We start from the raw sequence: 26,964 nt of genomic DNA, 5'->3' as shown, positions 1-26,964 counted from the left end.
TTATTTTTTCTAGACAACTTATCAAAAAATCACAGACAAACAATATTTTTTTACAGACAAATTGGGAAAGCAAAATAAATCATTATTATTATTATTATTATTATTATTATTATTATTATTATAAGTGATCCATGTCTACAGGCCATAATTCTGATATGAAGACATCAGCTGCATTTATCGTGAACTGTAAAATTATGAGAATTACATTCAAAATAATCTCCATAACTTTTCTCAGCTTGAAAAATATTACGAATGTCTTAAAAAAAAATTACGCCCAGTGCAAAAAAGTGCCTTATTTTTACGGACTGTCCTGGAGTTTCTGGACAATTGGCAACTCAGATCACGAAGATTCACTGTCCAAAGATTTTTGGACCTAACTGGCATCGTGGAACTAAGGCTGCTTTCACACTACGTTTTTCTAACATGCGTCATGAACGTTTTTTAACGCAAAAACGGATCCAATGCAAATGCGTTTTCATTTCAATAAATTTGCAATGGACTCACGTCAACATGCGTGTACATGCATTTGCGTGAGGATCCAGCGACTTGCAGTTTTTTAACTTTTTTCAAAAACATTACTTGTAGTGTTTTTAAGCTGCGTCCAAATACTGTTTTTCACTGGATCCTGACCATACTGCACGCAAACGCATGTGAACGCTGGCATGCTGATAGACAGGATCCTGCTTGCTCTACTGAGCATGCCCAGAAACCAGCCTGGGATGATCAGTCTCTCTCTCCCCCTCTCTCTCTCCCCCTCCCTCTCTCCCCCTCCCTCTCTCTCACGCCTGAGAGTGGCAGACGCTCATAACCAAGGTGAATATCGGGTAAACAAGCAAAGTGCTTCGCTTAGTTACCCAATGTTTACCTTGGTTACGTGTGCAGGAAGCAGGCAGCCCGGCTTCTAGCAGTTGCGGACGCTCGTAACCAAGGTAAATATCGGGTATCCAAGCAAAGCACTTCACTTAGCTACCCGATGTTTACCTTAGTTACCAGCGTCCGCAGTTGTCAGATGCCGGCTCCCAGTCTATCACGTTCAGTTCCCCTCACTCCCGATCACATGACTTCAATGCCCGCCCATAAACTTCAAGTGACAGGACCCTGCAAAATAACACATGCGTTTGCATGCGTTTTTCTTTGTAAAAACAGGATCCACTTTTACAGCAAAAAAACGTTCATGACGCATTTTAAAAAAAACGTAGTGTGAAAGCAGCCTAACTCTTTCACAATTTATTTGTACGAAAAAAATGGTGCCTTTGCAACATTCAATTTGTGCAAAAGAAACCATGTCTAGATTGACAGAAAAAAAGTGTGTTGAAGGAGTTAATGTAGAACTTAGCACTTTTGTACCGAGCACCATCTTCAGTTTACAGATAGATGCTAGAACAATCTATATTCTACAGCCTTTACAGGAATGCCATTTGGAGATCCGTGCTATTTTCAGAACGATGTCTAATGTTACAGCTTATGTTAATGCCATGCCTTGGCTTGGGAGTACAGCTTCACTGTTCCCAATATCCCAAACATTGTAGGATACACCCCACCTGCTTCGTATGTGTTATCTTAAAACCTCAGTATCCAGTATACAACAGCTGATCCCCTTAAGCCGTGTTTGTGTTAAAGAGGCAATCACGCTTGCTCTGCAGCTTTTTAGTTTGCTTTGGGGTGGTTATTTTTATAAGGATCAATTGCAGAGCTGCAGGCCACAAAAATATTTCAAAGCAGATAGAAATAAAGCAGAAAACTTCTCTTGCTATTAACTTTCAATTGCTGCTTTTATAAACACATTAAGGGTCATTTAATTTAAAACATACAAACACACGGCACTTTTCACTGTGTACTAATGCTAATTATGCATGTTACATGGCAATTCTGGCATTCTGTATCTCTGTACGGCTATGTGCGCACGCTGAGTATTTGTCTGCCAGAAAATTTCTGCACCAAATCTGCATTTTCTGGCAGAAATATGCACCAAAAACGTTTTTGTCTTGCGTTTTTGCCACGCGTTTTTCATAATAAAATCAATGGTTGGAAGTGCTGAAAAACGTTGTCAACAACACACCAAGAATGGATATGCTGCAGATTATTTTCTGCACCAAATCTGCAAGGAGAACAATAAGCAACGTCTGCACAATACTTCAGAATTCTCACTGACTTTGCTGGCATAAAGATAGGCATGCAAATTTGTGACAAAACTGCACTCAAGAATGCAGTGTGTGCACATGGCCTAAGTTACGGTACATTCTCATCAATTTTAAGAATTGAGACCAAATATGTGTACGTACATTTTTATTTTTTTAAAGTGTTCCTATCACCCAAGCCCGGCTCCAGGTTTTTGTGGGCCCTGAGCGAAAGAGTCTCAGTGGGCCTCATGCACACATAGACATGCACAGATACATACAGCTACAGGCATACGTACACATATATATTTAAAGAGAAATGCACAAAAACACATACAGTATATATAGACATAAATCTAGACACAATCATATACACGGACATACATAGATACAGATCATACATGCACACACAGACACATTAGAGATATTTCTAATATTGGGAAGCCGGCAACAGCCTCATTCACCTCCCCGCTTGTCTCCATCCAGCTCCTCCTGGGCATGTGTCGGTGCCACGCTGATTGATGGCAGTCACTAAACAGACATGGCCGCACATAGAGAACACTAACACTGCTTTATATACATCAGAAGAGAGGTTGGGGACATACATATTACTGGGGGGGCATGCATATTACTGAGGAAAGGGGTATACAGCAATGGGGGGGGATACAGCTCTAGAGGGGGGCAGTGGCTCTGGGGTGGGGGGACAAAAAGTTCTGAGGTGGGGGGGTTACATACAGCTCTGAGGGGGCATACAGCACCAGGGTGGAGGAGACATACAACTCTGGGTTATAGAAGTATGCAGCCCCCATATTCCTGCATATAGTATTATGTAGCACCCATTTAGCATTATGCAGTCCCCATATTGCACTATGCAGCCCTCATATGGCACTATGCAGCCTCCATATGGCACTATGCAGCCCCCATATGGAACTATGCAGCCCCCATATGGAACTATGCAGCCCCCATATGGAACTATGCTGCTCCCACATGTCACTATGCAGCCCCCCATATGGCATTGTGCAGCCCCCATATAACATTAAGCAGTCCCCATATAGCACAATGCAGACCCATATAGCATTAGCCACCCTCATGTAGTATACTGCCCCCATATAGCACAATGCAGACCCAGATACCATTAGGCATTCTTATGTAGTATACAGCCCACATATAACACAGTGCAGACCCAGATAGCATTAGGCACCCTCATGTAGTATGCAGCCCGCATATAGCACAATGCAGACCCAGATAGCATTAGGAACCCTCATGTAGTATACAGCCCATATAGCATCAGGCACCTTCATGTAGTATACAGCCCCATATAGCACAGTACAGACCCAGATAGTAATAGACACCTTAATGTAGTATACAGCCATATATAGAACAGTACAGACCCAGATAGCATTAGGCACCTTCATGTAGTGCACAGCCCATATATAGCACAGTGCAGATCCAGATAGCATTAGGTACCCTCATGTAGTACACAGCCCCATATAGCACAGTACAGACCCAGATAGCATTAGGCACCTTCATGTAGTATACAGCCCCATGGTCGTCTGGCCAGAGTGACTAGTACATACTCACTTCTCGTCGTTCCCCCGCTGCTCCTGTCTCCTCAGCGCGTCCACTGCTGTCGCTCTGACCTCACTGCAGGCGCGCAGTGGTGTCGTCACCGCGCTCCGCTGCAGAGCTGTCAGAGCGCCGACAATCCAGACACAGCGGGGAGAATAATAAGAGAGGGAGCGCGCCACTCCCTCTCTCATCATCACTTTCAATTGTACCGGCACCTGCGATGCCGATGCAATTGAAAGCGCGATCCTCGGCGGGGGGAGGCTGCTGACAGCACGGGCCCTGGGCTCCCCTGAGTAGCGTATGCACTCCTGCCACCGTGAGTGGGCCCCCCCCCGGCAGCCCAGGGCTCCGGCAGTTGACCGGGTTTGCCGGGTGCTGACGCCGGCCTTGCTATCACCAATCTAGTGCTGCCCGTTATATTTAATAAAAGAGTGAGCAGCCCAATACTGCTGACTTTATTAAATATAAGTTACTATCAAAATGGCTCATAATGCCTCTGAAAGATCCTGAATTCTGCTTAAGTTGGGAATGAATTTTCAGGTTGTGGAATCCTGGCTTGCAAAGCAGGATCCCACAAGCTTCCGTGGCCACTCTCACAGTAAGGATTCAGTCACATCTGAGTGTAAAATATAGCTCCATTGTTGTTCCTGAAGTGTCTTGGAGTGAAATGCGAGTGACATGCAAATGTCATTCCGTATGTCATGCCAGTGCTATGCAAGTGAATTTTTCCCCTCACCTAGTCTCTGTATGTGATCTCTGTGTGATGTCTGTGTGACATGTGTTTTTAATATGGAGCTTTACATACTGTCAACAGCTGGATGGATGGATGGATGGATAATGTGGCACTAATAATGTGGGTCCCTGTTTTTTTTTTGTTAGCCAGCTAAGGTGAAGCAGACAGCTACAGCCTGCACACCATAGCTAGCAGCTTTACCTTGGCTGGTCATTCAAAACAGAGGTCACCCCACTCTGTTATTTAAAATTATTTATTTAAAAAAAAAAACGTGGAGTCCCCCCAAATTGGGTCACCAACCTAGGTAAAGCAAACAGCTGTAGGCTAGTATTCTCAGGCTGGGGAGACACATTGTTATTGGGCCTTCCCCAGCCTTAAAATAGCAATACGCAGCTGCCCCAAAAGTGGCGCATCCATTAGATGCGCCAATCCTGAGGTTTCCCATTGGCTCTTCCTGTTGCCCTGGTGCGATGGCAAATGGGGTTATAAATGGGGTTGATGTCAGGTGTGAATTGCCAGTTGACACCAAGCCCTGGTATTAGTCATAGGTGGGCATCTATCAGACATCTCCATTACTAATCTAGTAGTTGAAAAAAGGAAAATAAATTTTATTTTCACAAACACCCCCGACTACATCCTTTGTTTACCAATTTATTGAAAACTTTTCCAAAAAAAGGTCCAAAGTAACCCATTGCAACATCCCAAGACGTTCCCCAAAAGTGAACGTGAAAGACATAAAGAGAAAGTTTTTAAAGAAATTAAGAGAAGAGACATTCTCATTCACCAATTTATTTCCCTGGCAAATCCCTAATCCCTAATCCGTGTCCAGCGTAATCCAATAAGGGGGTCCCACAACGATCCCATACTCGTTGTACCAGTCAATGAAGAACAGAATGTTCCCTATTGGCTGGGAGAGCAGTGACTGCAGGCTCACACGCTGCTGTGAGAAGCATTGCCGTGACCCAGGATGACCTCATGAGGTCAGCCCAGGTCACAGCAGGGGCGCACACAGCAGTGTGTGAGCGGACGCAGGCATGACGAGAGGTGACGTCCTTAGGTTAGCTCAGTTCATTGCCTGTGGCAGTCCTGTGACTTCCACTTCCATGCTTAGAGATACTTGGTGTTAGAATGGGCGTGGCCATGGATAAAATAAATAAAAATTGAAATTTGCATATGTATTCACCCCTTTTGCTGTGAAGCCCCTAAAAAATTCTGGTGCAAGCAATTACCTTCATAAGTCAAATGCTTAGTGAAAGGAAGGCCACCTGTGTGCAATCTAAGTGATCTAAGTGTCACATGGTCTGTCAGTATATACACCATTTCTGAAAGGCCACCACAGAGGCTGCAACACCATTAAGCAAAAGGCAACACTAACCAAACAACACCATGAAGACCAAGGAGATCTCAAAACATGTCAGAGACAAAATTGTTGAAAATTACACGTCAGAGTTGGGCTCTAAAAAAATAGTCCAACCTCTGATCATATCCCAGAGCACCATCAAATTCATTATCATCAAATGGAAAGAACATGGTACCACAACAAATCTGCCAAGAGAGGGCCACCCTCTAAAACTCTCAGCCCGGGCAAAAAGGTCATTATTCAGACTGGCAGGACAGAGACCAAAGGTAACTGTGATGGAGCTGCAGAATTACCAAGCAAATACTGGAGTATCTGTCCAGACGATTACAATAAGCCATACACTCCATAGAGCTGGCCTTTATGGGAGAGTGGCCAGAAAAAAAAAGTAATTACTTACAACTAAAATTTGGAAGGCTCATTTTGAGTTTGTGAAAAGACATGTGGGAGACTTCCCCAATTTATGGAGGAAAGCGCTGTGGTCAGATGAGACGAAAATGTTACTTTTTGGCCTTCAATCTAAACGCTATGTTTGGCGCCAAACCAACACAGCTCATCACCCCAGGAACACCATCCCCACGGTGAAACATGGTGGTGGCAGCATCATGTTGTGGTGATGTTTTTGGGCAGCAGGGACAGGGAAAATGGTCCTATTCGAAAGTGCAAAATACAGGGATGTTCTTGTGTAAAACCTGGTCAGTGATTTGTGACTAGGACAGAGGTTCCTCTTCCAACAAAGACAGTGCCCCAAAGTGTAATGCTAAAGCAACACTTGAGTGGTTTAAGGGGAAATGTGTAAATGTATTGCAGTGCTCTAGTCATTCTGAACCTTAATCCAATTGGAAATTTGTGGTCAGACTTGAAGTTATGACATATTCATGGGTGGGGGTTCAACTGCTGGGATATGCACCTATCAGTACAATGGGAAAATTGTCATTCCCATTAGAATGGAGCAGTGGCGCACATCCTCAACCGCTGCTCCATTCTTTCCTTATAGGGTTGCTGAGCGCTCCACAGAGAATCACAGCAGTTAAATATCAGCCCTTTAAAAGGAACCTGTCATGTGGAAAAATGCTATTACCCTGCAGATATAGGGTGAATCTGCAGGTTAATAGTACTCTAAACCTGTCCAGCGCCTGCACATTAAACCTCGCTGCCAGGAGGAAAAGACTTTATGCTTCCCGGCAGAATTCTGGTATCAGTCATGGAGGCAGTGCCAGCATAGGTTCTGTCACGGCTCTGTGTATGGAGAGTGGCGGATGTAACTGAGCCCCCCAAAATGACTGATAGCTCTGTCTAATGCTGAGTGGGGCAACTTGCCTAATACAACTATATTACCAACTAATATAACTATTAATGGCAAATTTATGAACATTTTGAGACCTGCAACAATCCTTAGAATTAAGAAGCTTTTAATTTAGCGCTGCACTCCCTACACAGCTCTTCTTTGCAGTTGTGCTCAGGGCAATATACTTGAACACAATGACTTGAAAGGAATTGCTGCAGTTCCTCTCAGCATCACATCCTCACAAGTCTGCAGCCTGATTCTGGAATAAAAAGAGGCTACAGTGCTGACTTAGTATGGGAATCAAAGCACAGCTTCATTAAATTCATTATATTGATACCAGTTCTGGGATCTCTCTTTAGAGAGGGCCTTTCATATGTCATAAATCCTTATTGTTTGTTTATTTCCTCCCTGTACTTTATTTCCCCCGGGGAACATATAATCTTTACCTCTGTGGGTGCTTTGCAGTGAGTTTGAGCTTTTATTTTCCCGTCTGTCGGTATTTGTGGGATTCTTTATCCCGGTCCCAATCTTCCCCAGAGGGTGGGGGGGGGGGGGTTGTTAGACCAGGGCTGCTTAGGATTCAGGGTCACGTGGGCATTCCAGGTCTGGCTACCATTCAGCTTACCCTGGAATCAGGGACATTTTAGGGCCTCCTAGTCTGAGCGTCAGTCTAGGTGCCCATACCCCTGGTTACTGTGTCATAACAGAGAATGAGGAGTCGTAATCCACTGTCACTCATCTATTGCAACTGCGCATACACGCACTTCCGGGTATCACTGCGCACGCGCGGCGTGCGTGTCACATGTCACTGTTTTTTTTAATTATTTATTTTTTTTACTGCACAGTATAGACACGCCAACCGGCAGCTATGATTGGGTGCAGTGAGACAGCTGTCACTCAGCGTGGGGAGCGTCTGACTGCAACCAATCACAGGCGCCTGTGGGCGTTGAAAGCAGGGAATACGAGATTGATTAATGAGCGGCTGGCATTTTCAAAGTAATTGTTGCCGCGTATTCTCGGCACAGCTGTTCCTCGCCGCGCTGGTGATCGGGGAGCGGTAAGTATGAGCCGGAAGAAGAAACAGACCGAGCGCCAATGTAAGTATGACTGTGAACATCATGAAAAAAGGTAAAAATACTGAATTAAAAAAAAAATAATAAAAAAAAAAAACCAACATCGTTCGTTTAAAAACTCACACGGACGAAACGTGCTGAACACGGACATACTCCGTGTGCGGTCCGTGCAGGCACGGACCCATAGACTTTAGCGGGTCCGTGCCTGAGTGCTGTCGGCCAAAAACGGACATGTCGTCCGTGTCGAAAAGCGGACACACGTACTTACCACACGGACGCACGTTCCGTGTGATTTTATGCGTGTGTGCCATCCTCCATAGAGTAACATTGGTCTCCGTGTCTCCGGTACGTGCAAAAACGTACCAAACACGTACCGGAAACACAGATGTGTGTTGCAGGCCTAAGGGATATTGCCAGTAAATTTTATTAGGCAATTAACTTTGAATATTCAGTGTATGGGATGTTACCCTCAAAGCAATAATTGTATTGTGGACATTTAGCAATACAATATTTATGAACTATTTTTACTGCCAATTTCCCTTCTATAATATTAATTGTTTAGGCACCACCAGGGTGTGCACCCTTTTCTATGCTCCTCTCTTTTCTCTCTTGCACCTAATTATTAATAATAAAAGCATTATAAAATTTGAAGATGATGGTTGATCGCGTTTTTTCTTTTTCCTTTCCTTGTGCATGTTCTATGCGATTTGTCTGGTGTCTCTACACATCCCACACCTTTCCTTAATTGGATTGAAAACGTCACAAATAACATGGTCTTGTGGTTGTTAAAAAGTATTTACTCATCTGGCTAACAAGACTAGGTTTACAAGAAGATAAAGTGATCTCTTAAAGGCGAAAAAGCGCTGGAGAAAAAAAACAAAATTACAGGAGTACAGAATTTACACCAGATTAAAAATGACATATATTTCCACCACACACCAAAAAGCATACAACCGTTCACCAACAACTGGGTCACCACACACACACAAAGACCGATACCGCTAGAGCTATCTTCGGCATGTGAGGCTGGGTTCCACCATGTTTTAAATTGCGTAGGTGGCTGTGATAGGATGTCATCAACCTGTGACCCCAGTAGCCATCCACCACCCGGCAGGAATTAACTCCTGCTAAACCCAAGAGCAGAGAGCACAAAACAGTCAACGCTCGACTCTGAGCAAATAAAATGCCTGCCAGACTTTGCAATGTGAATGGAGTCTGGAGTCACCATGACACAAGTTTTGTAAAAAAGTTTTTTACATTATTCTAATTTAGCACCTCAACTAGGAGTGCTATGGAAGGGTAAGAAAACTTCTTACATTACATAGAAAAAAAACCTAACAATTCTAGAGGGAGGTCTGGCGCTGCAATCCATTCACCACCCCAAGGCCACGTGCACATGTTGAGTATTTGTTCAGTTTATTACCTCTGTATTTGTAGCCAAAACTAGGAGTAGGTAAAAATATGCAGAAGTGGTGCTGTGTTTCTATTATACTTTTCCTCTGATTGTTCCTCTCCTGGTTTTGACTTAAAATTACTGAAGTAAAAATATCACCAAATACTCATCGTGTGAACCTAGGCCTAACTCCTGAATGCACAATTTTTGTCAGGGAGCTGTAAAGTGATTACTGCTGTGATAATAGTAGGGAAGATGCCGGAGATACTGGACCGTAAGTAGTTTACACAGAAGGAATTTAAAAAATGTTTTTTGTTTAATATGGATATGGTAGTCACATGTTTCTTGTTGATATGGAGGGGGAGAAAATTTTGACCGAAATGTCCCTTTAGATATTGTTAAAAATTGTCCAGAACCTAAACCAATACTGTACACCTCTGACCTAATCTCGCGATACCGCCCCAAAATGTAACCACCAGTCCTCAAAAGGCCTACTTTGCTGCACAGGTAAATCTGCCACTCTATCCAGAGCACAGCGCTCCCCTGCCTACTGGTTGCTGGCAGGCAGTCACTCCTGATCAGGCCATCAGCGTTGGTAGGCTGCTGGCCCGAAATTGTGCTCTCCAGATGCCGTTATATGAGGCAGCTTTACCTCGACAGCAATGGAAGTGTTAGGCTGCGTGCCTACGATCAGGGTTTACAGTGTTTTGGATGCAATGTGTTTTTGCTATGTCCAAAACTCTGCGTTGTACAGTGCAAGCACAGAGGATGGGATTTACAGAAATCCCATACCCACTGTGTTTGGTTTTCCCGCAGCAAAAACTGACATACAGTGCAGCTTCCCGAGCCATAGCATGTCAATTCTTTGCTGCGGAGACGCAAGGATTCTCCGCAGGGAGAACACAGCGAGAGACTGCAACTGGCGAGCCTGGATCATGGGCACAAGCAGCTGCAGTCTCCTGTAGGCTCCTGCGAAGGATACTCGTGACCCTACAGGTCAGGACCCGCCGTGTGCAGGATGCAGCGGGTCCTGATTGTGTGCACATACCCTTATGGGGCTGAAGCTCACAAGATAAAAATAATGCTAAGTACAATCTCAATTTTTAAGCATTTAGATAGTAGAAAAACATCAACTATAAAATAACCGCATCATACTGCAGTTTTTTTTAGAGTACCTACGTTTTCTTCTCTAGAACGTGCTCGCTATATCTCTTCAAAGCACATTATTAATGCAAATGCTAATCAATCATATATTCTTGGAAAATTATTGCCAGGATACAAGGCAGGATACTCAGAACTCATGTCACTGTGATAGATGGAGGCTGCAGCAATTTATCTTTCCCTTAGTTTGGGAGTTGTCATCTTCAATCAGAGGAATGTTACTGGGCTTTTGACCTCCTTTTGCAAAGACTCGCATGGAAATTAAAGTCTAGATTTGCATGAACCCAAGTTCTAAATTACCTCTCTGTTTTCAAGTTATTTAATCAGTGTATTTTCTTATTAGGCATGATGTCATTTGTATCGTTGAATCATAGGATGCTGGCTTACAATTGCTTTTAATGAGTTTACCCATGCACATGTCACAGATGGGCTCGCTGAAGGTCTGCTCATTATTAAAGCAGGATGCCTCCGCAGAACGACATTTACTCTAATGCTATTAACTCCTTCCATAGCCACATAGTTCCTATGTCTGTATGGTGAGCTATTCATATGATACAGAAATAACAGTAAACAGTAAATGGGCAATAGACGTCTGAACATACTGCATCTTCCAGAATAGTATTTACCTGAATTCCTTTCAGTCCACATAGAAAGTAACTGTGCCACAAAGGTTTGGTCTTATTAATCTGAATGTCATTAAGATCTAAGGAAAAGTCCCTATAAAGAAAAGAAAAAGTTACAATCGTGAGAATGGATCATTTCATAGCTCATGGCTGCCACATGCTGGCAGAATAGGGTAAAACAAGCAAGAAGAATATATGTTCTAGCAAGATGATGCTTGCAAGATAAGCTTGCAATTATTACCATCTTTTCAGTTAGCCATTAAAAGGTATCAACCAATGAGGACTCTCTGTTCTTTTAAACAATTTTTTTTAGCAAGATGATGTAATTTGGACCATAATGTTGGTAAAATATAATGTAAACATGTATTCTGTGATTTTTTTTTATTTTTTTTTAAGAAAAAGTCTAAATTTAAACAAGTTTGTAGTAAAAATATATACTTTTTTTTTTAAGTAAGCAACATTAAATCGTCTCAAATGTTTCTTCCAAGATTTGCAAAAATGTAAAAACTGAGATTGCATTGTAAAATTATTGTACTAAGGCTATGTTCACACAGGGCGTTTTGCTGCAGCAAAACCTGATCTCTTGGCGCTAAAAAAGTTGTGTAAGGCTGCTTTCACACCTCAGGTTTTTGCAGTGCGGCTCAATCCGGCTCAAAAACGTATGCAACGGATGCGGCGAAAAAAACCAGATTCATTGCATAAGTTTTTCCATGCGGCCCGTCCGTTTTTTGACGGATGCGGCTTGATACTGAGCATGCGCAGTGCAAAAAAATGCATCCGGCGGCCGGATGCAGTTTTTGACGCAAAACGCCGCATCCGGCGTCTATAGGCTTGCATTGTAAATCGCGTCGCACCGCGCCAGATCCATTGCGATGCAGTTTTTTCGCCGCACAAAAAAAAGTGCCAGGCAACGTTCCGGCCGCCGCATGGGCTAAATATGCCGCATCCGGCAAAAACTGGACACAACGCAAGGCCATGCGGCACAATACGGCGCTAATGCAAGGCTATGCGGGAAAAAAACGCAACCGTCGGCAAAAAAAAAACGCAGAGCGCCGTATTGTGCCGCACTGCAAAAACAGGATGTGTGAAAGCAGCCTAATTTAGCTTTGTTTTTGGCGTCATTTGTCTATAGTACATGTTTAAATAAAGTTAGTTTCATTTACCATAAAAGCAACAATGATGCAGCAAAAAAAAAAAAAAATCAGGCAATAAAATTCTGCAAAAAAAATTCTGCAAAATATGCAGCTGAGGTTTTTTTCACGCTCGTTGCTTTCAATGGTGAAAAAAGAAGCAAAAACGCTGAAAGAGTTGACATGAGGCTTCTTTCAAAAACGCAGCAGATTTCCATTTCAGTCAGGAAAAAAAACAGCAGGTGCGTGAGATTTCTGGACTCTCATACATTTTGTTGGTACTCTAAAAAGCAGCTTTTTATTTGCATAAAAACAATGGGGAAAACACTACAAAGACTCACTGTGTGAACATAGCCATAAGATATCTGCACTAAAAATATAGAGACTAGCCATAGGAGCTTGTAGTTTAGGAAAATCTGCAGTTCTCGGAGTAAATGGGTACACGTCTAAGGGCCGTTTCACACATCCGGCATTTTGCCGTATTGACGGATCCGGCACACTCCACTACAGTGTTAATACTGTACAGTGGCATCGCGGCATGCTCCGGTCACATGCTCCGGTCACATGACATGTGCCCGGAGGTTGCCGCAATGCCATTGTACTGTACTATACACTGTCCTGTATTGTGCTGGATCCGTCAATCCGGCGAAATGCCGGATGTGTGAAACGGCCCTTAGAAAGTAAGATTTTAATCAATATCTCACTAAGACAAGACTAATTTCCAAAATTTTGACAAGACTGAATTTCATAGAACATTTTTTAACACATAACATGAAATTCAGCTTAATAATATAATTTTCATTACAAAGTCTTCAGTTTTACTCAAATTAGTTGATGCAAAAATGAATACACCCCACATCAAACACTACTTTTGTATATTTTGTATGACCGCCATGATTTTTATGCACAGCAACAAGTCTACTAGGCATGCAATGAACACGTTGGTGACATATTGCAACATGTATCTTTGTCCATTCCTCAAGAACTACCGCTTTAAAGCCCTGTGCGCACACTGCGTTTTTTCTGCAAATTTGCTGTGGTTTTGGAAACAGAATAGGTCCAGTTTTTGCTCATAAGCTTCATGCAGTCCTTCCCCAACAAAGTATGAGAAATCCGAAATGCTGTGCGCACGTTGCTTCTTTTTTCCTTACAGGTTTTGCTGTAGTCCCTGCATTTTTCCCTGTGTTTTGCCATTGATAATGTTAAAGAAACGTAGGAACAAAAACGCAGGAAAAAAACACACCAAAACGTGGTAAAATGCATGCCTTGGGTGCGTTTTTCGACCAGAGGTGCGTTTTTTGCTGGAGAAACAAATCTGCAGTGTGCGCACATAGCCTTAGGGCGCGTGCCCACGATCAGTGTTTACAGCATTTTGGATGTAGCGTGTTTTCACTGCGTCCAAAACGCTGCATTGTACAGTACAAGCATAATGGACGGGATTTCTAGAAATCCCGTGCCCACTGTGCTTGTTTTTTCCGCAACAAACACTGACCTGCAGTGCGCCTTTCTAAGCCGCAGCATGTCAACTGTTTGCTGCAGATTTGCATGCGTCCTCAGTAGGGAGAACACAAGCGAGAGACCACAGCGCTCCGAACCCTGATCGTAGGCATGAGCATCTGCGGTCTCCTGTGTTCTCCTGCGAAGGAGACTCGCGGCTCCGCAGGTCAGGGCCCGCTGCGTCCAGGATGCAGTGAGTCCTGATCATAGGCACATACTCTTAGATCAGTGTTTCACAAACTCCAGTTCTCATGGCCCCAACAAGTCATAAACTATGACGAAAAAAGACATGGATCGCACATCCCAAAAATACAATGAACTAAAGCCGCTAGGCAAAAAATTAAATAATAGAACATGAGGTTCTTTGTTACCATTCTGATCAGATTGTATTAAGCCCACTGCCACTTCACGACGAATCTCTGAGTGGGTCCCTATTCTAAACCTAATAGTGTGGCGCTGTGCACCAACCACCGCAGCAACAAAGCACCAGCAGGGCAGGTGACCTGGTGCCCCACAGCACCCATGCTGCAAGGCGAAGCCCCCATGGCCCCAGGCCACACCTCCCCACTGACACGAAACCACCACGACAGCGGCCAGCACACAGCACCTGCCCACTGTGAGAGGAGCTGCGCACTCACCTCCCACAGGCTCCCATATGTGAATTAGGAGAAACAAAGGCTGAGGGCTCACTCACACTTGCGCTATTTTGACGCAAACGGAATCCGTCACTAATGTAGTACAGTTCATTTATTTACAGTGGAAGCGCGACATCGTGTGGACACAAGCGGGTACTGCATGACACACACACGCGCCATAGTAATGCGCTTCCACTGTAAATAAATGAACTGTACTACATTAGTGACAGATTCCGTTTGCGTCAAAATAGCGCAAGTGTGAAACTAGCCTGACCCCTCTTGCAGTCTCCTGCTGATTAAAATCACCTGTGCCGAATGGGGAGAGAGCAGATCCAAGCAAAAAACAAAGGGGTATAGACTGTTATATAACAAACTATGAAGAAAAAAGACATGGATCGCACATCCTAAAAATACAATGATCTAAAGCCGCTAGGCAAAAAATTTAAAATTAAATAATAGAACATGAGGTTCTTTGTTACCATTCTGATCAGATTGTATTAAGCCCACTGCCACGTCTCGGCGAACCTCTAGGAGGGTCCCTATTCTAAACCTAATAGTGTGGCGCTGTGCACCAATCGCCACCGCAGCAACAAAGCACCATAGTGTGTTATACAACATACTATCCCACTCTGCTTTTTGCTTGGATCTGCACTCCCCACCATTTGGCACAGGTGATTTTAATCAGCAGGAGACTACAAGAGGGGTCAGCCTTTTTTTTTTTGCTCCCAGTTCACATATGGGAGCCAGTGGGAGGTGAGTGCGCAACGCCTCTCACTGTGTGCTGGTACTGTGTGGTGGATGCTGTTGTGGTGGTGTCGTGTCGGTGGGGCGGTGCAGCATGGAGCCTTGGGGGCTTCGCCTTGGAGCATGGGTGCTGTGAGGCACCAGGTCACCTACCCTGCTGGCGCTTTGTCGCTGCAGCAGTGGTTAGTACACAGTGCCGCACTACAAGGTTTAGAATAGAGATCCACTCAAGAGGTTCGGCGTGACGTGGCAGTGGGCTTAATTCAATCTGATCTGAATGGTAACAAAGAACCTCCTGTTCTATTTAATTTTTTGCCTAGCGACTGTAGATCATTGTATTTTTTGGGATGTGCGATCCATGTCTTTTTCTTCATAGTGTGTTACCTTAAGTCATGTTTTAGGATTTCCTTACTATTGAACAGGTGATGGAATCATTATCAAAGCATCACCTGTGCTATATTAAGGAAATCCTGAAAACATGACCTGTTGGGGGTCGTGAGGACTGGAGTTTGGGAACCACTGCCTAAAGGCCGCTTTACACACTGCGATATCGTGACAGATATCGCTAGCATGGGTACCCGCCCCCATTGGTTGTGCAACATGGGCAAATCGCTGCCCGTGGTGCACAACATCGCCCAGACCCGTCACACTACTTACCTGCCCTGCGACGTCGCTGTGACCGGCGAAACGCCTCCTTTCTAAGGGGGTGGTTCATTCAGCGTCACTGAACCGCCGCCCAATAGAAGCGGAGGGGCAGAGATGAGCGGGACGAACATCCCGCCCAGCTCCTTCCTTCCGCATTGCGGGCGGGAGGCAGGTAAGGTGAGGTTCCTCGTTCCTGCGGTGTCACACGGAGCGATGTGTGCTGCCGCAGGAACGAGGAACAACTTCGTTACTGCTGCAGCAACGATATTTGAGAATGGACCCCCATGTCACCGATGAGCGATTTTGCACGTTTTTGCAACGATGCAAAATCGCTCAAAGGTGTCACACGCAACGGCATCGCTAAAGCGACCGGATGTTCGTCACAAATTCCGTGACCCCAACGAGATTGCTTGAGTGATGTCGCAGCATGAAAAGCGGCCTTTAGAGTCTGGATGCTTATTGGAGAGCGATGTTTAACTTGTCTCCTCAGAATTCCCCATAAGTGTTCGGTTGGATGCAGATCAGGAGACACACTTAGACACAGAATTATTATCACCCTGGTCTTCTTCTTTTTCTTCAGAAATACAAAAATGTGGATTTTGGATAATTGTCATGTTGGAAAAGTGCACGTCTACCAAGAGCATGGAGTCATGGTAGCATCTTTTCTTTCAATATAGAGCAGAACATCTGTGAATTCATGATAGCATCACTAACACCCGCAGCTCCACATAAATACACTGCCACCACAATGTTTCACTCTCGTCAGCAAGTATTATTCTCAATTTTTCTTGTATTTAGTGAAATTTTGATGACAATCTCACTTTGCAATGGGGTGTATTCATTTATGCTGAGGACTGTGCAGACCACACAGTGCATAATAATGAATGTTGTAAAGTCAGATTGTTTTGCAGGAACAACTGATAAGACCATATTATAGTTAGTTACTTAAATTGCCTCAAGAAAGATCACTATTCATTATCATGCCAGAGCTTTATTGCAACATAATTGCCCTTTAAAAAGGAATGTTGGGGTTCAGCAATACTGCATCTTTGTAGCATCCATAGCACCAACACTATAATACACTTTTTAGTTAGACAATGAAGCATAATCCATTCATAAGTGGCACAACCTTATAAAATCAGAGGAATCTGTAGTGATAAGGTTTTAATAATTAAACATTTTTTTTTTTTTTTAGATTTTTGAATAACACATAAAAACCTTACTCCCCACATATATCGAAACTGGGGTGAATAATGCCAGTCTTGAGGAGGATAGTGTTACAGACACACCTGATTACTTAGAAGGCACACGTCTCTTGATGAATCATGATAGTCTGAAAAGTAGCATGTGCCTCGCTACAAATCTTAGGGCGGCTTTGCACACTACGACATCGCAGGTGCGATGTCGGTGGGGTCAAATTGAAAGTGACGCACATCCGGCATCGCATGCGATATCGTAGTGTGTAAAGCCTTGATGATACGATTAACGAACGCAAAATCGTCGTAATCGTATCATTGTTGCAGCGTCGGTGTAATTCATAATTACGCTGACGCGACGGTCCGATGTTGTTCCTCGTTCCTGCAGCAGCACACATCGCTGTGTGTGAAGCCGCAGGAGCGATGAACATCTCCTACCAGCGTCACTGCGGCTTCCGTAGGATATGCGGAAGGGAGGAGCTGGGCAGGATGTTTACATCCTGCTCATCTCCGCCCCTCCGCTCCTATTGGCCGCCTGCCGTGTGACGTCGCTGTGACGCCGCACGACCCGCCCCCTTAGGAAGGAGGCGGGTCGCCGGCCAGAGCGACGGTCGCAGGGCAGGTGAGTGCGTGTGAAGCTGGCGTAGCGATAGTTTTCGCTACGCCAGCTATCACACGATATCGTACCTGCGACGGGGGCGGGCACTATCGTGTGCGACATCGCAGCATCGGCCTGCGATGTCGCAACGTGCAAAGCCCGCCTTACTCCAGTCAGTGATTGAAGATTTGTGGCATAAGGTATGCCGCAACTAGTCATGAATTAGACAAGCGGACATCGCAATGGCCCAACCCGTACTAGAGCCTCAGATACTGGTGGAGGTGACCAAACCAGCCTTGAAAATGCCAAAAGGCGCCAAATTTTTCCAAAAACTCCATGTTGCACAAAATTTTGTGGTTTGTCAAAGCGTTTTATAACAGATGTCTGGTGTAATTACCTTGATGGATTGATGTCTTTATGATCATTTATATTTTAAGATTTTAGTTAACGCGCCTTCTAAAGAAACCTAAATTAATCAAATGCTTCTTTGTCAGGTGAGAGGATCTTTTGGTTTGTGCAAGATCATCGTTCTCGGCAGCGCACGCATTCTCCTGAGTAAATAGGACTCGTGCTGCTGAGAACAATGTAAGGCCAGCGTCACATGGTACGATATATCTGGCGATATGTTGTCGGGGTCACTGATTCCATCACGCACATCCGGCATCGTTAGAGATATTGTACCGTGTGACAGCTATGAACGACTGTGAACGAGCAAAAAAACTCACCTCATCGTTGCTCGATGACACGTCGTTCATTTTCAAAATGTCGGTCCTCCTTCTGTGTTCTGGTTGTTCATCATTCCCGAGGCAGCACACATCGCTGCGTGTGACACCCCGGGAACGACGAACACAGCTTACCTGCGTCCCGCCGGCAATGCAGAAGGAAGGAGGTGGGCGGGATGTTACGTCCCGCTCATCTCCGCCCCTCCATTTCTATTGGCCGGCCGCTGTGTGACGTCGCTGTGACGCCGAACATCCCTCCCCCTTCAGGAAGAGGATGTTCGCCGCTCACAGCAACGTCGTTCGGGAGGTAAGCGCGTGTAACAGGGGGTTAACGACTTTGTGCGCCATGGGCAACTAATTGCCCGTGACGCACAAACAACGGGGGCGGGTATGATCGCTCGTGCGATCGCACGATAGATAGGCCAGCGTCACATGGTACGAAGTCCATGAGTACTAAACAAGCTGTGCTAGATCATTCAGTGCTCATCATTAAAGGATCAGTAGTCACTTAATAACCTGTCTGCAGAGGCAGACTGCACTTAAAGGGAACCTGTCACCAGGTATGTCCTTTATGAGCTGCGGCCACCATTAGTGAGCCCAGGCCGCGCTGTATAACATAAAAAACAGATTTATAATACTCAACTAGGGGGCGGTCTGGTCCGATGGGTGATCTTGCTCTCGGTCAGGCGCCTCCTCCATTTTGTGCGACCGCCGTCCTCCTACCCAGCCCCGTGTGGATGACGCGTCCTGCGTCATTCACACAGAAGCCTCCATTGCGCTCATCCGCATGGATGTAGTTCGCATGCACAGGTGGCCTTTGACCTTTCCTCGCGCCTTACAGTACTATTCTCTGCCCTCAGCTGGGCAGATCAAAGTTTGCATGTGCAGGACCACAATGCGGGTTTGTGTGAATGACGCAGGATACGTCATGCACATGGAGTTGGGCAGGAAAATGGTTATCGCACAAGATCGAGGAGGCGCCGGAACGACACCAGCGACACCCATCAGACCGAACCACCCCCTAGGTGAGTATTATAAAGGTGTTTTTACGTTCTACAGAGAAGGCTGAGCTCTTATATATACAGTATTCTGGAATACTGTACATAAGAGCTGACTGGTGGTGGCCACCGCTTATAAGGGAAAAACCTGGTGACCGGTTCCTTTTAAGCGCAGTCTGCCACTGCAGACAGATTATTAACACTAGAAGTCCTAGAGAGGGGTCATTTAACATTTCTACCTTTGGAACCCAGAGACCGGTTGAATGACCTGAAGGATTTTAACTAACATCCTATAATCACCGTCTTTTCTTCTGTAATTAAGGCCATTACTGTCGCACCACAGGAGGTTGTTGTTTTCCATTGAGTTTAGCAATTTAGTTTCTAGTTAGTTCTATTCAGTTTATTGTTTGTCATTTGACCCTCTTTCGAGACTTCAGGAGGGAGCTCGAAATTTCTGGGACTTCTAGTGTTAAAGGGCTACTGATCGGTAAAGATTTATAAACATCGCTTGTCCTAAGTGAAAATTAACCCTTATAGCAGTCCAGTCCAGTGTCCCAATTGACTATTAGAGCATTCATCGTAAGCAGAAACCTCAAGGTTTTTTGGTAGAATTCTTGTCTGCTTAGCTGTATAGATTGGGTTGAGATAATTTAAATTATGAATCCAATTATGTGTAAATTGAATAATATTTCTATGGTACTTCTGAAGGCCTAAAAGTAGCAGGACTGAAACAGTGTATACACAGTTAAGGCTTGAAATGCATCTCGAGTATGATGTACGCACCTCTCCTGTCACTCCCTGAGTGTCTGTACTGTATCATTTGTCAGGTTTCCAGGTTTTCCAGTTCTCTTTTGAATGAGCTTGCCCTCAGTTAACATGGAGTTTAAGGTTCTGTTGCCCTACTTCCTGTCCAGCTGCTTAAAAGGCCGCCTCTCAGCCCAGTCCAGTGCCTGAGTATACTGCTTGCTGTGTGCTCCTGCTTTGCTGTTTCTACTTCCTGATTGCCTTGGATTCTCCTGAAACTCGACCGACTCTGGACCATACCCGGTTTTCTTCAAGCTGTGCCCGGACTCCGTCTGCCGTCTTTGATCAGCACTCTGCCCGGTTCGTAACCACTCTGGACAATCATCCCGTACGGACACTCCTGGACTATACCACTTGCCCCTTGTGTACCGGCTGCCGCACATTTAGGCCTTCCGGGGTTGATTGCCGGACAGTCCCTGTACAGGGGTTCGCTCTGGTGGTCTCCCTGGGGGAGTCCGGTGCGTGGCCCCGGGAATCCCCTTCGCTCCGTTTTGTGTGTTGTTTTACTGTGTTTATTCCCGTTGTGTATCTACCGTGGTGACATATTAGATAACATCTTGTACCAAGAACTCGTCTCTGTTGTCATTGCCCTAACGCAATCGAAATCCCCAGAACATACAGTAGTATTACATCATTTCTTGATAACTGTATTAAACTATGATGTTTTTCTTGTCAATTGACTCCCATTCATTTCAGCTATTGTAATTTGCAGTCTGCTGTAGTGTTTGTGCAGACAATACATGAAGGAATGTCCGATATAGCAGCTCCCAGAGATGTTAAGGCTAAGTTCCAGAGGCAAGTATTTGCTACGGACATCCAGCAGCAGAGGTCCTGCAGTGATACCTGCAGAAGTGTGCACTGCTATGGGTATCACTGCAAAAAGGTGCAAGGGTAAAACTCGTACATACATCCACAGTATGAACTAACATCCTGCAGATCTAAAACAGAGTATAAAAACAAAATGAGCAAATACCCTGCAGTAAGTAAATAATAAATAGTACATGTGAATAACACAGGGTATTTAATTGACACTATTTTGATCAAAAAAGCATAAAAGCCGTCCCTCCGTAAATAAGGTACAAGTAAAAAAAACTAAAGCAAAACCAAGAAAATGAGCCAAACAAATGTTGGCAGAAATGCAATATGTAGGTGCAAATTCACGCTATGGTCATTAGCAGACAAAACCTAGAATAAACACAGAACAAGCAAATACTCTGCCATAAGTAAATAAATACATAGAACATGTGAATAACAAAGGGTACTTAGTTAACACTATTTTGATAAAACAAAAGCATAAAAGCTGTCCCATCACAACAAGGTACAAGTAAAAAATAAATAAAGGAAAACCAAACAAATTAGGCAAGCATACAGTTCAGAACAAATATTTGGACACACCTTCTCATTCAAAGAGTTTTCTTTATTTTTATGACTCTGAAAATTGTAGATTCACATTGAAGGCATCAGAACTATGAATTAACACATGTGGAATGAAATACTTAACAAAAAACTGTGAAATAACTGAAAGCCACCTTTTGCTTTGATTACTGCTTTGCAAACTCATGGTGTTCTCTTTATGAGCTTCAAGAAGTAGTCACTGGAACTGGTTTTCACTTCACAGATGTGCCCTGTTAGGTTTAATAAGTGGGATTTCTTGCCTTCTAAATGGGGTTGGGACCATCAGTTGTGTTGTGCAGAAGTCTGGTGGATACACTGCTGATAATCCTACTGAATAGACTGTTAGCTGCTTTTTCTTGCCATAATACAAATTCTAAGTAAAGAAAAATTAATGGCCATCATTACTTTAAAAAATGAAGGTCAGTCAGTCCGAACCATTTGGAAAACTTTGAAAGTGTCCCCAAGTGCAGTGGCAAAAACCATCAAACGCTACAAAGAAACTGGCTCACATGAGGATCGCCCAAGGAAAGGAAGACCAAGAGTCACCTCTGCTGCGGAGGATAAGTTTATCAGAGTCACCAGAAATCGCAGGTTAACAGCAGCTCAGATTAGAGACCAGGTCAATGCCACACAGAGTTCTAGCAGCAGACACATCTCTAGAACAACTGTTAAGTGGAGACTTTGTGCAGCAGGTCATCATAGTAAAATAGCTGCTAGGAAACCACTGCTAAGGACAGGCAACAAGCAGAAGAGACTTGTTTGGGCTAAAGAACACAAGGAATGGACATTAGACCAGTGGAAATCTGTGCTTTGGTCTGATGAGTCCAAAATTGAAATCTTTGGATCCAACCACCGTGTCTTTGTAGAAAAGGTAAACGGATGGACTCTACATGGCTGGTTCCCACCGTGAAGCATGGAAGAGGGTGTGATGGTGCTTTGCTGGTGACACTGTTGGGGATTTATTCAAAATTGAAGGCATACTGAACCAGCATGGCTACCACAGCATCTTGCAGCGACATGCTATTCCATCCGGTTTGCGTTTAGTTGGACCATCATTTTTTTTTAAAACAGGACAATGACCCCAAACACACCTCCAGGCTGTGTAAGGGCTATTTGACTAAGAAGGAGAGTGATGGGGTGCTACGCCAGATGACCTGGTCTCCACAGTCACCAGACCTGAACCCAATCGAGATGGTTTGGTCTTGAGCTGGACTGCAGAGTGAAGGCAAAAGGGCCAACAATTGCTAAGCATCTCTGGGAACTCCTTCAAGACTGTTGGAAAACATTTCCGATGACTACCTTGTGAAGCTCTGCCCCCGTCCATTTTGAGGCCTGCTGACACATAGCATGGTGAACTACCAGAGTAAAGGGTGCTTTACACGCTGTGACATCGCTAACGATATATCGTTGAGGTCACGTCGTTAGTGATGCACATCCGCCGCCATTAGCGACATTGCAGCGTGTGACACCAATGAGCGACGATCAACGAGCACGAAAACGTGAAAAATCGTTGCTCGTTGACACGTCGTTCATTTCCTTAATATCGCTGCTGCTGCAGGTACGATGTTGTTCGTCATTGCTGCGGCAGCACACATCGCTATGTGTGACACCGCAGGAACGACAAACATCTCCTTACCTGCGTCCACCGGAAATGAGGAATGAAGGAGGTGGGCGGCATGTTCCGGCTGCTCATCTCCGCCCCTCCCCTGCTATTGGACGGCTGCCGTGTGACGTCGCTGTGACGCCGCACGAACCGCCCCCTTAGAAAGGAGACGGATCGCCGGCCAGAGCGACGTCGCAGGGAAGGTAAGTCCGTGAGACGGGTGTTAGCGATGTTGTGCACCATGGGCAGCGATTTGCCCGTGTCGCACAACCGATGGGGGCTGGTACGTTCGCTAGCGATATCGGTACTGATATCGCAGCATGTAAAGTACCCTTTAGGAACCGTCCTGACTAGGTACACCTTGTCGAAGTTCGGCTTCTACCCTCTTTTGAGCAAAACAGTGTTGACTAAGTACGCTATGTTATTTACATGTACTACTATCATTTATTAATCTACTTTTTACAGTGTATTTGCTCATTTGGTTGTTATCCTAGGTTTTGCCTGTTAGTGACCACAGTGTGAATGTGCACCTACACGTTGCACTTATACCAACATATCGTATGTCTGACTAATTTCTTTGGTTTTGTGGATATATTTTGCAGCAAGTGCATAATATTTCTTTGCTGCACTTTGCTGCCTTCTCAATTGCTGTTTTGCACCATGAAAACTTAGTTATAAAAGGAAGAAAATAGAAATGAATTGCTAGAGAAGGACAAACATTATTTCCCTTTTGTATACCTACATGTGATTAATGATACTAAAATGCAATCCATGACACACCATTAACTGCTGCATTTTATATACTCTCTATATAACGTTTCTGTCAATCTAAAAAGTCAGAATGTGACATTGTGCGTCCTAATTCATTAAGAAAATATTTTAATGTGTAGCACAATCAGCGCAGGATGACAATGCTGCTAATGCTGGATTTTAAAAGCTCTGGAAATCTGGACCATGTTAGCTGAGCATTCCACTTATCTCATCCTATTGAATCAATAAACCCACTCAATAAAAGATGTTCAGAGAAAACCAAAAGGCTAAATTGGAACATTACTGGAATTTATGCACTCTGTGGATTAAGATATTATTGGCAATAAACGAGCTCATCCTCCATATGCCTGGGGTTAGCCTTGGGGCACCTGAATGAGAACTAGCTGTGGTCTGTAAAATGCTAACAATAATGTAATAAGACAACTAATATCAACATAAAGGAAAACACACCACATGGATACATTGCAATCATTTAATCAAAAATTCGTAATTTAACTCAAATTGGAACATATGATTGCAAAGCTTTAGCAATCTAAACAGTATGAAAAGAGGCTGTGACAAATAAAAGGCCTTCAGAAATGCCCAGAGGTCTAAAGAGTGGCTGCGGCAAGAGCAGGCCGGACAGTTCCCTGAAAACCAGGAGTTGCAGAAATCGTAGCTCCATCTGTGATGTTACCCATTAATAGTTTTTTTCTGTTTTATTACTTCTGAAACAACAAAAAAAACTTATTTTGTTGTTTTTTTTGTTTGTTTTAAATGCTCCTTCACAGTTCCAGGCTGCAACGCATGAGACCAAGGTTAAGGGAATGGGTGATCTGCAATACCAAGACAAGGTATCCAGCTTCGGATTATTCAGTTTGGAAAAACAGAAAAAGTGGCCATCTGATTACAATATATAAACATATGAAGGTACAGTACAGAGACCTTTTTAATGATCCTTTCAACCAATGGCTTGAGACAAGGACAAGGGGGCATCCACTATGTCTAGAGGAAAGAAGGTTTCTCCATCATCATAGACAGCCATGGAGGGCCTGGTTGGTTTTCTTGGGAACCAGTGTGATTTCAGTATGTGGAGTCGGAAAGGAATTTTTCCATTAAAATGGGGCAATTAGCATTGGTTTCATAGGATTTTTGCCTTCTTGTGGATCAACATGTCAGGTTATAGGTTGAACTCTGTGGACTTGAGTGTTCTTTCAGTCTTAACTCCTTACCATTATCTGCTGTATATATGGAAAAAGTCGGAAACGGTCTAACATGGTGGCTAAAAATGGCTATGCAATCTGCAACTCTGCAACTGGTAATCATTTACCAGCATGCCAATGTAGGGGTGCATCATTTTTTGACCAATCAGCTGCCCCACGACGTGACTGCAGGGTGACAATGGGATTGCTACGATAGCCAGTGGACTGTTGGAAATATCTGTGCCAGTCATTACGGAGCGCCATTAAAACCCAACCTGTGGCCGGCTTCTAAACACATCAGGATCTTTTCTATATACAACACTAGTGTGGTATTGCTGTACCTCACAATCAATCAGGTGATCACAGATTTAAGTCCCCTAAGGAGACTAACGAATACAGTAAAAAAAAAACATTTTAGAAAATGTGGAGAAAAAAAAAGACATACAAATCACCTCACATTGAAAAAAAAAGTAAAGATATTTTTTTAAAAAAATACACATGTGGTATCGCCATGTCTATAAAAGTCCAATCTATCAAAATATAAAAATAATTAGCCTGATCAGAAAACACAGCAAACAGAAAAAAATACAAAAACAACAAAATTGTTGGGTTTTTTTTTCGATGCCGCAACACCACAAATATTGATGTAAGAAGCAATCAAAATGTCATATTGTTGGAATATGTTTAGTGCAACAGCTTAATTCCTGTCTATGAGTGTTTAGTTGCTATGTTTGTATGCTGTTTAATAAAGTTGTTAAAAAAAAACAAAAACTCCAGAAGGTCTCACAGGAAGAGAACAAAGCAGAGAGACACACAGAAATGATTTCCTGCAATTTATTAAGCTAAAGCCCGCTTTACACGCTACAATATATCTTACAATGTGTCGGCGGGGTCACGTCGTAAGTGACGCACATCCGGCATCGTAAGGTACATTGCAGTGTATGACAGGTACGTGCGATTGCGATTGAACGTTAACACGTTCATCGCATGCACGCCGTTCAATTCCTAAATATTGAAGCCAGATTGTTCATCGTACCCGGGGTAGCACACATCGCAGTGTGTGACACTCTGGGAACGATGAACAGATCTTACCTGCGTCCTGCGGCTTCCGGCCAGCAATGCGGAAGGACGGAGGTGGGCGGGATGTTTACATCCTGCTCATCTCCGCCCCTCCACTTCTATTGGCCGGCTGCCGCGTGACATCGATGTGACGCCGAACGTCCCTCCCACTCCAGGAAGTGGACGTTCGCCGCCCACATCGAGGTCGTATGGACGGGTAAGTACGTGTGACGGGGGTTAATCGTTTGTGCGGCACATTCAACAAATTGAACGTGCCGCACATATTATGGGGGCGGTTACGATCGCATAGGATATCGTATGCGAAATCGTAACATGTAAAGCAGGCTTTACTATGTTTGTTCCTACAGACAAATAGTAACAAAGAGCAAAACAAGATCAAAGCAAAGGCAGCCCAGAGCAACAGTGCGGAACAGAGAAGATGTCCACTAGCAGCAATCCTGTATCAAGCCTGACTAACCAGAACTACCAGTCCTGGAAATTCAAGGTGAAGATGCTGCTCATAAGAGAAGGTGCATGGAAATATACTCAGGAACCTGTGCCTCATCCATTACCAGATGACTGGCTAGAGAAGGATCAGAAAGCGCAAAGTACTATCTCCCTCAGTATAAATCATAATCAAATTGTGCATATATGCAAATGTGCAACTGCAGA

At 44.1% G+C, this 26,964-nt stretch overlaps 1 protein-coding gene across 1 annotated transcript in view; it reads right to left on the bottom strand.

The window, feature by feature from the left end:
- Positions 1–26,964, bottom strand: part of GALK2 (galactokinase 2) — a 374,056-nt gene that overhangs the window by 286,946 nt on the left and 60,146 nt on the right. Inside the window, exon 4 of the mRNA XM_075345810.1 lies at positions 11,318–11,408. Coding sequence (XP_075201925.1) covers positions 11,318–11,408 — 91 coding nt within the window. The remainder of the gene's footprint in view (positions 1–11,317; positions 11,409–26,964) is intronic.

Source organism: Anomaloglossus baeobatrachus, chromosome 4 (genome assembly GCF_048569485.1).
Source record: "Anomaloglossus baeobatrachus isolate aAnoBae1 chromosome 4, aAnoBae1.hap1, whole genome shotgun sequence".
In the NCBI taxonomy this organism is placed as follows: Eukaryota; Metazoa; Chordata; class Amphibia; order Anura; family Aromobatidae; genus Anomaloglossus; species Anomaloglossus baeobatrachus.
Note: the sequence above shows the minus strand (reverse complement) of the source record. Positions and strands in the feature narration are given on the sequence as shown.